The 15,867-nt window shown below is 28.9% G+C and overlaps 1 protein-coding gene across 1 annotated transcript in view; it reads right to left on the bottom strand.

The window, feature by feature from the left end:
- Positions 1–1,512: 1,512 nt before the first annotated feature.
- The window catches only part of LOC107443191 (FRAS1-related extracellular matrix protein 2), an 83,350-nt gene continuing 68,995 nt past the window's right edge, over positions 1,513–15,867 (bottom strand). The window contains exons 12-18 of the mRNA XM_071179698.1: positions 15,007–15,199; positions 13,698–13,802; positions 12,486–12,613; positions 8,775–9,036; positions 8,484–8,671; positions 5,867–6,019; positions 1,513–2,995 (exon numbers count right to left, since the gene is read on the bottom strand). Coding sequence (XP_071035799.1) covers positions 2,513–2,995; positions 5,867–6,019; positions 8,484–8,671; positions 8,775–9,036; positions 12,486–12,613; positions 13,698–13,802; positions 15,007–15,199 — 1,512 coding nt within the window. The 3' untranslated portion in view covers positions 1,513–2,512. The remainder of the gene's footprint in view (positions 2,996–5,866; positions 6,020–8,483; positions 8,672–8,774; positions 9,037–12,485; positions 12,614–13,697; positions 13,803–15,006; positions 15,200–15,867) is intronic.

The raw sequence follows: 15,867 nt of genomic DNA, 5'->3' as shown, positions 1-15,867 counted from the left end.
CAAAGCTTCTCCTCTCATGACTCGATATACTTCATACATAGAAATACATTGCATACTTTATGAATCAATAAAAAAATCACTCTTTTTGGTCATAAACTTGAGTTACCTTTCCAAATTACATCTTGTGTTAATTTTTACATACTCTGTATTTAACCGAATGTTAAAAACAACAAAACAACGTGTTTTAATTGCTGAAAAGTATTTTGGGAAAGTTGTACCCGGCCGTTTAATTTCTGTTTTTTTGTTTTGGTGAACATAATCTGTTTTGGTGATCAGAATTATCCTTAACCTTGTTGGGACTCTTTTCTTTTTTTAATATTTAAGATTTTATGTGGCAGCAAAGCTTCCCTTCTCATAACTTTATATACTGTTTCATACATAGAAATATATAGTATACTTTATGAATCAATAAACAATTCACGCTTTTTGGTTATAAACTTGAGTTATCTTTCAAAATTACTTCCTGTGTTAATTTTTAGACTCCCTATACTTAATCGAATGTTAAAAATATTTTTTTTATTTATTAAATATAGATGTTATTTGCATTAAGTTACATATATTGCTTCATGATGAAAGTTAAGTAATTTATGATTCCTGAACTTCTCAAGTCCGTAATATAGACAGAGACAGAAATTACGTTATAAACCGACCAAACTTTTGACTGCTTACTGAATTATAAGGAAGTCTTTTTCACATTATTGATAATATGAGGATTGAAATACCAAATTCTTAAATGAAAAAAAGTTATATTTAATTTGCCCACATATTAAATTTTACTGGTTTAAATAATCATCAGTATGAAAGGAAATTGGTGATATATTTCTGCAAATTTGTGCAAAAACAACAAGCGTCAGCATTTCAAAACGTTAGAAAATAGGTTTTTAAAAATTCTTTGAAAATGCTTCAACTATTGCAACGTTTTCGACCATTTCTTAGAATTCATGTAGTTGCTCTATGTGCTGATTGAAATTTTAAGCATTTTTAACTAATTTTGTAGCTTATCGCAGAACACTGACTTTACACGAGGAAAAACAATTCCGGTAAAATTACCACACTTGTATGGTAATGACAGGAAAAAAATAATTCTTATAATAAAACCAAAATATACGGTATTTAAACCAATCATTTGGTATTTTTTCTGTTTGTATAGTAACGGTTTTAAGAAATTTCGATTTTTAAAATTATATTTCTTATTAGAGCACATTTTGAAGAAATACTGGAAAGTGAATTCAGCCGAATAAATGTTTTTTATGCTATGCTCCAAGGTATCATGATGACACATTTACTGATGAACAAATGGTAATAAAACCATACTTTCCTATCAATTTTACCAAATGTCATTACCAAAGCGCTTCGATAAAAATTACAGTGCTTTTGGTGTTCTCATAGAGCCAGAAATACTGTAAATTTTACCATATTCCAGTAATGTTTAAGACACTTTTTTTTCTCTGTGTATGTACAATCTTATTTCTCAAATTAAGTTGATTTCTGTCCATATAAGTGAAGAAATAATTAAAACAAAATAAACACAGTTTTAATTTTATCATAAAAATAATAAAACATAAACACACAACAATATGAATCTTGACCACTTATAACACTAAAAAGGCAGCACCAACTTAAACAGAGTGTCTTGAATAAAAATGAATAAATATACGAAATTAAATTTCACACATCATAATTCAAAAATCATAAAATGATACGAATATGAATTATATATACATGAAGTTCAAGCTTTCTTCAATCAATTTTACTTTTGCTGTTTTGTTATTATTCTCAACTTTATGAAACACATTATTTCCTTGAATTTACATATTCAGCAAACTAATAGAGCTCAGTAATATGAACCAATTTTTTTTGCTCATTTCAAGGCACCTATTTTTATGTTTTCAAAAAATTAAATTCATGCGATTAAGATATATCTTAAACTCTACCAATTAATAGCAAATTTATTTTAGTGTTAAATTTTAGTGTTTATCTAATAGATTACAACACATATCCATCTAATAAATTTTTAAAAAAACAGTAAAAAGTCTTATGAAAGCTATAAATGGAGTGATTTTAACAGTTGTTCTATTGCATATTATTTTAAAACACAATATTCATATTAAAATCTGAAACACATAATTAGTAAATTTCTACAGTTTGCTAAAAATTCTTAAAAACATAATATTGAGCAAAATCAATAAACAAAACTACGGTTTATAATTCGACAAACTAAAACGTTTCAAAACCCAACAAAGCTCTTAAACCATAGAAATTAAAAAAAAGTATCACTCCCATAATAACCAGAAAGGGTGCTTAAGATTTTTACTCAGAACATAAAATTTAACAATAAATGGAACATTGAATTTAACATTCATGGCTTGATTTATTTACTTTAAAGAAAATATATAATTTTTTGTGTACCACATTTATTCGGACACATGAACAAAATACCTATTTTTCCTAATATCTCACAATCGTCATTAAATTGACATTAATCCTGTCGAATACTAAAAAGCTCAATTCGTTACACTTCCGTATGTTCGTCGGAGAGATTATAATTTTTAGCACAAATAGTTCTATTTTTTCCAGATGCTGAATGACGTACAATAGTTGGTGTATGACATGGCGAAGACATTTCGTCTTGTTGTTCTCTCTTAGACAAAATTAGGACAGTCACCGCAATGACAAACAACGATCCTACAACAGCAATAGATACGACAAGGAATGGCGCATTCTTATTTGTTTCTAGAACATCTGGTCGTCGTTCCAGTACTGCAGATTTTTTAATTATTTTTGTCTTTATTCCATAGTCTAAGACAAGTCTGTTCATGTTTGTTCCTTTGCCATTGACACCGATATCCAGATCTTTTGATATTACTGATGAACGCTTGCTTCTTGTTGACAATTCCTGATCAGATACACTGCGTTTTCCGATTCCCCTGGCAGCATTTTCCTTAGACCGCACAGTGTATATGCAGTGGACGAACCATTGTCTACCGTAAGATACCTAAAATCAAATTGAAATATTATTTGATATCTACACTGTAATAAATTCCGAAACAAAATTAATAATTCATTCATTTTAGATTAATCCGGATCATATAAATCAATACCGGATCAAATTCCGGGTAAAAGTACCGGGACTCGGGAAGCTGGTAATTTTAATCGTAATGTCCATTTTTACCGAAAACTGTTACAGAAGAAAAAATTTGACTTACCGGAAATTAGATTTTTTACTGTGATAACTGCCTTGAAATCACTGAATCATTCTTATCAAAAAATATTACTGGAAAAATTACAGTATAGTATTTTAAGATAAAAATGGATTTTAAATGCCGGTATTTCTTACCGTTATTTGATTCAGAATTTTCTGAAGTGTACACTGGATTAATAAATTAAAATATTTTTCTTATAATATGAAAGTGAACACTGAGGAGAAAAAGTATGGTCGAATCTGCCGGAATATGGTAATATGCATCGTGTTTTCTGCTGTATAGAAACATCAAAAAGCTCAACAATTTTTACCGAAACGCTTTGGTAAAACTAATAATAACATACAGTTTTGTAATATGTGATAAAATTTTGTAAATGTGGTAAAATGGCATAAAAACCATTTATATGGTTGAATTTACTTTTCTGCTCCGTAATAAGAACTATAATTTTGAAAACCAGAATTTCAAATACATCATTTCAGCATGAACGGAAAAAATACTAAATGAATGGTTTAAATAGCGTGCATTTTGCTTTATTAACCAGAAATATGCTTTTTATTTATTTATTTATTTTACCAGAAATGTTATTACTATACAAGCATCATCACTGCCATGCACCAAATGTCATTACTATTTACCAGAATTTTTTTCTGCCATTTAAGATTCCTCTAAAAAAATTAGAGGAAATATGCATTTATATTTTGCATGGCTTACAAACTATAGCTCTGCGGTAATTGGTCAAAAATATTAATAAGTTCATTCACAGTGGAGAGAAATAGCTTGCTCAAGATGCGAATTTTATACAAGAAATATAAGATTAAAATTCTGTTCGACTTACAAATTGTGAATTAATTGACTTAATACATAAGTAAAGAACACTAAATTAATACGAAATTATTCTAATTTTTTTATAAAAATAAATATAAATATGCTTTCATGTCATTTAAACTTTGGAAACTATCGTTTTGAAATAATTGACCAAAAATGTTGATTATTTATTCTCCAGTAATAAGGAATGATTCGTACTTATTGCTCTAGATTCGCATTTTAAATAAAAAACATAAGATGTTTTAATGTTTTTCTCAACTTACATATTACAGCATTANAAATTAGAAAAATTTAACAAAAAATTAAAAAAATGCTTTGAAATTTTAAAGAAAATGCCCTATAAATCTCAAAAAATGCTCTAAAGGACAAAGAATGTCCAAAAATGCGAAAAAATGCAAATGTCATCAAAATCCGGGCCTTAGTTATTACTATACATTACTATATCGTTTTGAAATAATTGACCAAAAATGTTGATTATTTATTCTCCAGTAATAAGGAATGATTCGTACTTATTGCTCTAGATTCGCATTTTAAATAAAAAACATAAGATGTTTTAATGTTTTTCTCAACTTACATATTATAGCATTACAATAAATGATCAAAACTATCAACAAATTATTAGAAAATAATAATTCATTTTTTGCTTTTGATTCAGATTTTCTATAATAAATTTATTAAATTATGCTTTCAAGTTTTTCTTAATTTACATACTACTTTTGCGATATAAATGACCAAAAATGCTATTAAATTTTTACACAAGAATATATGGAACAATTTTATCTATATGCAGTTTCCCTATAGCAAATATAACATGCTTTAAAGTTTTATTAACCTTACATAGTTATGAAATAATTAACCAAAGGTATGGGTAAAGTACTTTTTTTCTGTAGATTCATGCTTTAATGAGGATTATATTAAAATTCCTTTTTAAGCCTTACATAACTAGTTAACTCTCACTGCGGAATAATTAACTGATAAATATGGCTTAATTAGCACATAGTAATATAGACTAATTTGTTATGGAAACAGAACTTACAAAAATTTAGCAAAAATATTTAAATATACTCCGCTTAACCCATTTTTAACCAAAGTTGCATAAATGTACCAATTTAGTAAATATTTTTTATTAACACTCTGATGCTTATTTTCATTAATTTTATTTTTCTGCTGTTTTCAAGGGTTCTGAAGACGTTTATAAAATATTAGTAATTCAGTTGAAGAGAACACTCTCGGTTAGAAATTACGCTAGTTTGAAAATTTGATTTTAAACGAATCCGCCGATTAACGAATCCGCCTTTTTTTAAATACATAATGATTAAATTTCAGATTAATTTTATTATATGATGGATAAAAGTTACAAGTTCTGTAAATAAACAAAGCAAATGCCATAAGAAACTAGTGTTCAACTAAATGATTTGACCAATGATGTATATACGACCACTTTATTTCTGAAACAAAATATTATTCTTTATTCACGAAACTTTTTCTGTGTCTTAATGAAATTCACGCATATTTAAATAAAAATAATACCACATTTCTTAAAATTTCTATACTTGGGTCTTAGATGGGTAAAAAAGTATACATAAAGGTCATTTAATTATAATTAGAACTTACTAGTTAATTTGATAATATTTTGCTCAGAATTTGAGTTTTTTTGAAGAATTATTATCTTCTCAAAAATAAAATAAGGTATAACAAAGTACCTTCTGTGTAAAAAACAATATTTCAGCAACATTGTGTAAAAGCTTAAAAACTAACTTCAAGTTTCTCAAAGAAAAGAAGAAATGCAGAGTTTTCTTTCATTTTAAAGAAAGCCTTATGCATTCAATTCCCTTTACCTGGAACAAGGGAGCAGAATCAAAACGAAATCCATCAGAATTTGGTTGCTTTAGTAGGCTTTCTACTTCTTTTTCGGTATCATCTCTGGCAAGTAGAGCATTAAATGGAATATTGCGGAACTCTGTGGCCACTGATCTTGGAGCTCCTTTGTCCTATTACAGAAAAAAGAATAATAAGTTTCTTGCTTGCATGTTTTGCAAAGAAAGCTCTATCAAAATCATGATTTAAAAGACAAGTTATGTTGTTGTTTCTAAGCCACTTGTCAAATACCAGCAAGCCTGCTAGGTGAAACCAAGCGAATGTAAGACAGTAGATGCATTTCCTGTTTTTCAGTGACGCTATCTATGGCCAAGAATACGTTTTAAGCCCCACACCCGTTTTAAAAGGCGGACATATTCATTCCTGCGCAGATTGTAATTTTGACCTGAACCAGAGAATGATAAATCTGCAGTACCCCTATAGGTACTGATTTGTTATGGGAACTTGAATGCCTGACAGATACAACGGGCACCAGTCACCATTTACTACAAGGGAAGTCTTCGACAGACGAGAATCGAACTAACGACCTCTTGGTTACTGGCCCAGTGCCCAACAAACAAGGCTATCCCGGTCCAAAAAAAATAAGTAATAAATATCTTGAACTGTATCTAAGAGATTAAACATGGTGTTTACTAATGAAAAAAATCCCAAACGAAAATCGCCCTTGGTGGTTCTGTTAAACATCACCTCTTTTCCAAAATTAACTCCTGTTCCACAATTTTGGGTGAATTTTAGAATTTGTATCTTAAAAATTAGTTAGGTTAAATATTCTCAAAAATCGATGCATTTGGAACAAAGTTCACGAAAACTTCTGTGACCGGAAACTTTGCAAGACCTAACAGTAACTCAAACTAAAAGTAATTGTCAGTTATCAATTTTTAAATAAATTAATTATTTTTTTTACACTTTGGAAGAAAAATACCCGTACAGATTATCGCACAAATATTAAAAGATTCCTATAATGTTTGAAATATTTCATATATTTTAATCCGGTTTAGTTTAAGCAGCCGTTAAGTAAACTTAACATCTTTGTTAAGTTACTTAAATATCTTAGTGGGAAATCTTAAATATCTTAAGGACCGGGTTTATATCGCCGGTGTTGACTTGAAGCTTACCCGATATCCAATAGATAAGTACCAGCTAGTCTTGGAAGTAAAGACGGCCGGTGTGGGATGCTGACCATATTATCATTGGTTTCTAAATTTTAGAGCTTGAACCTTCATGACCCTACTGGTCCGGTATCACGAAGATTCTTTATTTTTTTAGCTCAAGTAGGCATTGCTTAGGCAACTCTAAGCTTTTTAAAATTAATTTATCTCTATAAATTTAGAAGAGTAAAATATTACGATCAACGCTGAGTCGTCGATTTACTGATAAACAATAATATCGGTACTTTAAACCATGATACGGTGCATATTTGCTGCAACCCTCATTAGATGTTAAATTGTACCACGTTTCCATTCAAGTTCAACAATAATAACGTACAATCATGCTTAAAAAGTACTATAATATAGTTCCTCTTAGCGCTATGTTAACGTTGCAGCAGCGATATTATGGTGCAGCACACTTCAAACTTTTTAACAAAGTCAAAGAATAATTCTACTTTTATATAATATACATAACAAATAAAATGTAATGAGATTAAACTTCTCAAATTGTAGTATTATTACTCAGCATTGTATTGCACTTACATTTGGAAAAATAAAACGCTTTAATGTGTAACTTTTGATCTCGTAATTTTGGGTTTGACATATAAAGATGTAATCTGAATAGTTCGACGGAATAACCTCAAATATACTAATTAATTTCAACTGTTATCTTTGCCATGAATAAATTTTGTAACTGATGCAAAAATTTTTTTTTTTCCAATTAGTTCAAATAGTTCTTTAGCTATAGCGAAATACGCAACATTAAATGAATCAAGTTTTTGACTGATCTCATAACTAAGCTATAGGAACCATAGCTGCCAGTTTGTATCAACCCCACATATTATGTAAGTTAGCAATTGGTAAAAAAAAACGGCATCTTTATTCAAAGAGAGTGTGTGTTTGTGGTTGATTTCGTAACTTAAAGTAGATCCTGCTCTTATCTATTAGAGTATTTAAGATTAAAGCCATTAAGATTTTACGTTAGTACGTGATTATCCGTTCATTAAATAAAAAGTCATTAAGTTGTTCTGTTTTACCTTTTGTACAACACACAGAGCTACATATCGCTCATAGGCTGTAATAGCGGCTCAACTCAAAAAATCTAGTTTTGAGATAAGTGGGTTAAAAGTTTTCATTGCTAAGCAAATGCATAAGAAATGCTTTCGTTTCCTTAAACGAAAATTACCTTCTACTTGAATTATGAGCTATGCAAGTATTACTGCTGAAAGAATGCCTATTTTCATGTTTACACCTGTTCTTAGTCCAGAACGCGTGTTTTTTGAGTTGTGCCACTATTGTAGCCTATGAGCATCATATCAAATATCAAAACATTTTTTATCTTTTAAAATTCATCAGATCTAACATCTCTTAGTGTTTTGTTTCCTATTCTACTAATAATGTTAATTTTTACGAAATTTTTAATACGTACTATGATTTTAAAAGCATAAAGTAGGTTTTCAGAATCTGTAACGCAGCCATATTCATTGTTTTCGGGATCATACTTCGGTACATATCCATCCACGCCAGTACAGATGAAACATTTTTCTACGTTTACAAAAAACGAGCTTCCTAGGTCTTGGGAAGGATCCATCATGACGCGTCCATAAACGGTATCTCCTGAAAAAAAAAGAAATAGTAATACACACACAACATAGATGTAATTATGACATTGATAAGAAGATGATGATAATTGTTTCACATAAAAGCGCAATGAAGATACCTGGTACAAAAGATGCATCGCTGTCCTCTCCAAATCCCATGCTTCCATTGGAAAGCCACAGATCTCGTTTTCGCATGAGGTGAAGATGGGTGTTGAGGCTATATTCTGTCGGAACTGGATCACTAACTTGTTGAAATCTTACGTGCAGATCAAAGTCAACAGGATCTCTTGGATTGCATTGAGGTGGGTAACTGTATTGCATTTCTTCTGTGACAGTACACGGTATAAGCTTCACGTTATATAACCCGGAATAATCTTTAACCTGAATGGATAAGCAGGAAAAAATGTATTGATTTCGTGAACATTACCTTAAAATAGAGGATATCGAGGTGTTTTTTGATTTTATTATTTTGTTTGCAAGCGTTACAGTCTAGTATCTGACCCAAACTATTCAGATTGTTAATATCTCCATATATTGTTAATATATCCATCTATCTCATATTGTTAATATCATGTATAATTTTTTCAAGAAAGTGCGTATTCATTTGTGTAAGTTATAGTTATAAATGTAAAGTGCGCCCAAAAAAGCAGACCACTCTGAATAAATTTTGATCTAATGATTGGATCTTCAAGTTCCAAGGTTCAATCTTAATGGCTCCAAGGGATGACCTCAACTATGCTAATTAATAAGTGCAGAAGATACTTTAAGTTGCAAAATCAGACACAAAAACTTACTTTCTCTGAATAAACATGAAATTCTTTCGACGGATTTGGATTTCTGACCCCCAAAATTATTTTACAAGCAACCTGTAAAATACAGTCCCAATAGTTTGGTTAAGAAGTTTGGACGCCTTAAGAACAATTTTACTTTTTGTGTATTTTACCATATTTCAAAAACTTTTCAAATGAATTGAAAAATGCACACAATTATAAAGTTCGTTAATCCAAAGATAATTCTATGCAAAAACACAACTTTTTTACTTTATTTAATAATAATCGAAAAACCATTTAAATGAATGGCAAAATACAAAATTTAAGCAAAATTGGTGGAATATTTTCCGAGAAATCGAGTATTAGAGATACGACTTTTTTAAAATTCCATTTCTTATTGCTCAGATTTCGTTTAAATTTTGAATTTTGTTATTTGAAATTGCATTAATTAAAATGATCTAAAATTTGTACAGACATGATGTAAAATGATGTAAAAATTTGTACAATTCAATTTTTTTTACCATTATTCAGTAAGAGTAATAAAAATTAATAAATATTTATTAAAAGTTATATTTTGCTTGGAATTATCCTCAGATAAATGAATTTTTTAATTTTGTGAAATATTTCTGAATTCATTTTAATAAATGGATATAGTGAAGCAAGCAAGATATATGAGAAAATAAGCAAAAAGTAGAATTATTACTGAGGGATTCAAACTTTGGATCGTTCTATTGGCCAAACTGTTAGGACCATATTTCTCAGATTGCGGCTATCACCTTTATTTTGGGGATCGGAAATCCGAATCCGTCGAAACAAAGGTACGTCCGTTTAGAAAAACTGTGATTTTGTGTCTGATTTCAAAATTTAAATCTAACCTACCCTAATTAATTAGCATATTTGAAGTCACCCCCTTGAACTATTGAAATTGAGTCCTATAACGTAAAGATTAGATCATTAAATGAAATCTTATTTAGGATAGTTCAGTTATTTTTTGCGGGCTGTACATACTTCAAGATAATTTTTGGTGAAGAAATTTGATAGCATTTTAGGCAAAATTTCTCAGGCAATCAAACTGGTTTTGATGTTATATTAATTCCGATTTTTTCTCAAGTCATTCTTTAAATTTCGAAAGAGTTATTTTTTTCTCACTTAAATATTAATTTGCTACTTCCAGTGTGTGCAATTTTTACAATTTCATTTCTAAAAACAACGATTCTAAAAACATTATGGGCTGCTACTATAGAATACGATTTAAATAAAAATCCGAGAGCATAAATAAAGACCAAACAAATTTTTAAAGATACGCATGTTAGCACAAACAGTACTTCATCAGAGGGCACACTGCCATGCTAACTTGCTGGAGCCTTTCTGTAGTCAGAGGTTGAACCAAAAAATGACTGTAGCCCGAGACCCCATAATGGAAAGCAAAATAAGAATATAATACTATATTTATTTTGAGGTATTGTATTATATACTTATTTTGTTTCCCATAATGGGTCTCGAGGCACAGTTAGTTTTTGGTTAAACCACTGACTACAGATAGGTTCCAGCACGTTGGAATGACAGTGTGTCCTTGATGAAGTACTGTTAATGTTAACATTATCTTTAAAATTTGTTTTTTATTTTATTTAAATTCTCACATTTTTATTTAAATTGTTCATTTGAAGCAATTTTAGTTTTAGCTGTTATAGCGTTTTTCCATTTTGACTTATTTTACTTAAATTCTGGTATTCATTTTTGTTTAATTCAATTTTTATTAATATACTATATTACAGAATACGATTAATACAGAAAAAAGAGTATGACCTAAAATTACTTGGTGCAAAACGATTGCAGACGAATTGATAATAGTTGGAAGGACATGATGAGAGGCAAAATATCTGGTCACAATTATAGTGAGATGGAAAGCTGTGATAGAAGCCTTATACTCCAATTCAGAATGAAAAGGAATACGCGTATGTATGTATTACAGAATACACTATGTTAACAAAAATTAAATTTGCTAAACTTCCTATTTTGTAAGTGCAGATTCTGATGTACATATAACCATTGATATATCAATGATATTACATTATGTATTTTGTAAAAGAATTTTTCGCTACCATATTCATGGTTTGTATAATATTCAGTTTGACAATTACTATAAATAGGTTCATACCGCATAATCAGAAACAAACTGCCATTCCTGCTGTGGTTGTGAAAATGTTGGCTCAGTTCGAAGAAGTTGGAGAGTAAAAGATAAATCTGGATGAGCAGGTGACATAATCATAGACTGGAATCCTGAATCTAAAAACATTTAAAAACAATAGACAATTAACTTATCATACGAACAATAAACAATAATTCATGAACAATTGGGTACAATATAAAAAAAACACAACTACTTCCACTTAGTAGGAATAACATTTACCATGACGCAATGCTAAATTCTATGCCACTATCCACATAAATCAATTATNAATGACAGTGTGTCCTTGATGAAGTACTGTTAATGTTAACATTATCTTTAAAATTTGTTTTTCATTTTATTTAAATTCTCACATTTTTATTTAAATTGTTCATTTGAAGCAATTTTAGTTTTAGCTGGTTTTAGCGTTTTTCCATTTTGACTTATTTTACTTAAATTCTGGTCTTCATTTTTGTTTAATTCAATTTTCATGCATATACTATATTACTGAATACGATTAATACAGAAAAAAGAGGATGACCTAAAATTACTTGGTGTAAAACGATTGCAGACGAATTGATAACAATTGGAAGGACATGAAGAGAGGCAAAATATCTGGTCACAATTACAGTGAGATGGAAAGCTGTGATAGAAGCTTTATACTCCAATTCGGCATGAAAAGGAATACGCGTATGTATGTATTACAGAATACACTATGTTAACAAAAATTAAATTTGCTAAACTTCCTATTTTGTAAGTGCAGATTATGATGTACATATAACCATTGATATAGCAATGATATTACATTATGTATTTCGTAAAAGAATTTTTCGCTACCATATTCGTGGCTTGTATAATATTCAGTTTGACAATTACTATAAATAGGTTCATACCGCATAATCAGAGACAAACTGCCATTCCTGCTGTGGTTGTGAAAATGTTGGCTCAGTTCGAAGAAGTTGGAGAGTAAAAGATAAATCTGGATGAGCGGGTGACATAATCATAGACTGGAATCCTGAATCTAAAAACATTTAAAAACAATAGACAATTAACTTATCATACGAACAATAAATAATAATTCATGAACAATTATCGGAATTTCTATTGGCGTTGAAATAGCGAACACAATTTCTGACACAATTCATTTAGAAAACAATATCAGCTTGTATTTATATCAGACATAGAGCTGCTGTTAAAATCAGAGCATCCTATTGAGCGAAGAAATGGTGATAAAATTTGCTAGTAGCGCTTAAGAAACAAATGCAAGTTGTGTTGTTAAACGTAGTCTCTATAAAATATTTAACTTTCCTTTGTCGGAAGATGGTCAGTTAACCAAAAATAGATAATATAGCGATAGCAGTTCTTTACTTTACACTGTTAAAAAAAATTATGATTAATATTTATTAATTATAAGAAATGAATTTTGGCTACTTTTCTTTAAGCGTTTTCGACAAGAATCATAAGGTGAACGAGGCACACATTTCTTTTTCTTCTGGGAAGAGATGAGAAAAAGAAAAGTTCTTAGATTGGAATGGCAAATATTTTTGTACTGAACAATTTTTTTTCTTCCCTTGAATTTAAGAAATATTTCTTTCTTTCTTTGGTTTAAGCTGCAGTATGCACTCTTTTTACTTCACACTTAGTTTAATATTTTACGCTTTACTTTTTGCTATACTTTACTTGATTTTACTTTTTACTGTTAAAAAGTAAAGTGTCCACGTATGCTAATAAAACAACAAATTTGATATTTTGCTATTTTACATATTTGTGTAATTTATATTCAACAATTAATATCTTCCAATTAATGCATTTTTGAATCTTAAATAAATTCTAATATTATTTAATTTAAATTTCGTATTTTTTCAAAGTTAAACGTTTTTTCGTATTTTTTTTTACCTCAATAAATAGCAGATGAATATGTATTTCGTTTGTAATTGACAGAGTGTAACAAGTGATAAAAAAAAACTCCTGGAAGCAATTTGTAGATTGCGTATGGAAACAAATTATTTGAATTCCATAATTATTCACATTGTGTATATTATTACAAGTTAGATTGTTTTGTTATTTATTAGGACCAATAACAATTTAATGAACCAGTAACTTACCAGGATGATTCAGCACGAATTGTCCCCTAAACCTTGGCTCCGTGCGGAAATTAACCAACAATTTCCCATCGTGGCCTATAGTCATTCTTGTTGGATAAAGATAACCTAGAAGGATTGCAAAGATTTCAAAGTTCTCAATTATTTATTTGTAAAGCTAATTATTTTACTACTAAAGTGCAATTATTCTTTCAGATTATCTAGATAATGTACAGATTTAATTAGGGGATCTATTTAAAATACCAAAAGTTGCTTTATTTCTCAAATTTTGGAGGTAATCTGCGAATTACTTAGATCCTAGGTAATCTGCACATAACATAGGCACTTTCTAAAGCAAAAGCACACTTAAATTAACGTAATATTATTTATTTATTTTTCGATGTCTAAAGAATCAAGTTAATACAATCAATCAACAGAATAGTTGTTTGATGGAATCATCAATAAAATAAAAAAACCATAATAGAAAGAATCAAATGGTATAAAGGATTATTACAATTAAAGGAATTAAGAAAATATCTAAATTATTTTTCAATATTCAAAAAATCAAGCACACTCTAACAATCAACAAACTAAGTGATAGAATGAAGGAAACTAATTTTGCAACTTTAACAATATGAAAACCATTAATGTGCACATTAGATAAAATGGAGAAAACTCTTGATTCTACTCTTTAACGGATCATCCTAGTTAATATGCTAATTATCTACGTAATGAGTACATTTACGACTTTCGTGCTATTGAGGTAACACATATATCGTTTAGAACACAATTCAGTTTTACCAATTTTATTTAATTTCCAGTCAGCAATAAAAAAAATACATCAATAAAAAATTTTAAAAAAATGTGTTAGGCTTTGAAAAAATTAAAAGTACTTTTGTTTGAAAAAAATACTCCTTTTTTTTATCAAATTAAGCTGTTATATACTAATTTATGATTTATTGTGCGATCGTTTAGTTTGAAATATTTAAGAAAAAATGTTAGCTATTTATAAAATGTATCAAATGCATCTGACATTTTCTTACGATAATGAAAAACGTTGAATAAATTTGAAATATTTCCAAATGAAGTTAAAATTTAAGAAATAGAACAAACTATGAAAATAGAATAATGGTATGAAATTTTACAGAACAATTTAAATAAATATTCAGAAAGAACTTCATTGATGAAATCTATTTTTCACAAATCTTCAATGACATGATCTCCAGTAACAATTCACATCTCTTTATTACCAAAAATAAATAAAATTATGTAAGCTATGCAAATATACACACAATAATAAGTAAATTGTTTATTAAGATAAAAACTGTAATACCTTGTAAAACAGATTCTTCGGGGGCTCCAATTCCTTGCTGCCACAGAATGGCAGTATCATAAACAAATGTCAGTCTGAGTTGTGAGCTCAAGTCATTATGTTGCCAACCACCCATGGCAACCGGAGAATGGAATATGTAAGATACATAAAGAGGAACACGTATAGACACGTATGATTGTACCAGGTTCATTACCTAACGATGAGATGGAATATAAATCTTAAATTCAATAGATAAAATTGCAAATATAACTGCAAAATTGAATGCTTAATTGCAAATTTTAATCGCTCTATTAAAAGATACAACTACAATTCATAAATTTTAATAATTTTAATATAATATATTGGTACTTAATGAAATCGAAATATTCCACACATCCAAATACGTCACATCGTAGATTTTAGCATGTAATGTCAAAAGTTTTCCAAACATTTTATGGAACTATAATTTGTGTTTAAATAATATTAAGAGTACAAGAAATATTAAAGTAATATTAAGAGCAAGATGCGTATATTAGTAATAAAGACGAAGTAAAGAAGATGAAAAGATAGTTAGAACTGTTGTTTCAATTACCACAAATATACTAATATCAGTATATTCGTAGTTAGAACTTAATCCTATACTCCTATACTGACATTAATTGAAATAATTATGTTATTATCTCCTATTTCTCAAATTATAATATGTTGTGAGATAATTTAAAAATTAAAAAAATAAATTTCTGAAAAACTGCAAAGAATTATATAATGCATTATTTAAAATTCGCAACTAAAATGCTCCCAATTTTAATGCTTTATTTTAAAATAAAATATATATCTGCTGTATGGATACATTTTGCATTGAAAATTTAAGTTCGCCGTAAT

The sequence above is a fragment of the Parasteatoda tepidariorum genome, chromosome 4 (genome assembly GCF_043381705.1).
Source record: "Parasteatoda tepidariorum isolate YZ-2023 chromosome 4, CAS_Ptep_4.0, whole genome shotgun sequence".
NCBI lineage: Eukaryota > Metazoa > Arthropoda > Arachnida > Araneae > Theridiidae > Parasteatoda > Parasteatoda tepidariorum.
The sequence above is the reverse complement of the archived record's forward strand: the minus strand, read 5'-3'. Positions and strand labels throughout refer to the sequence as shown.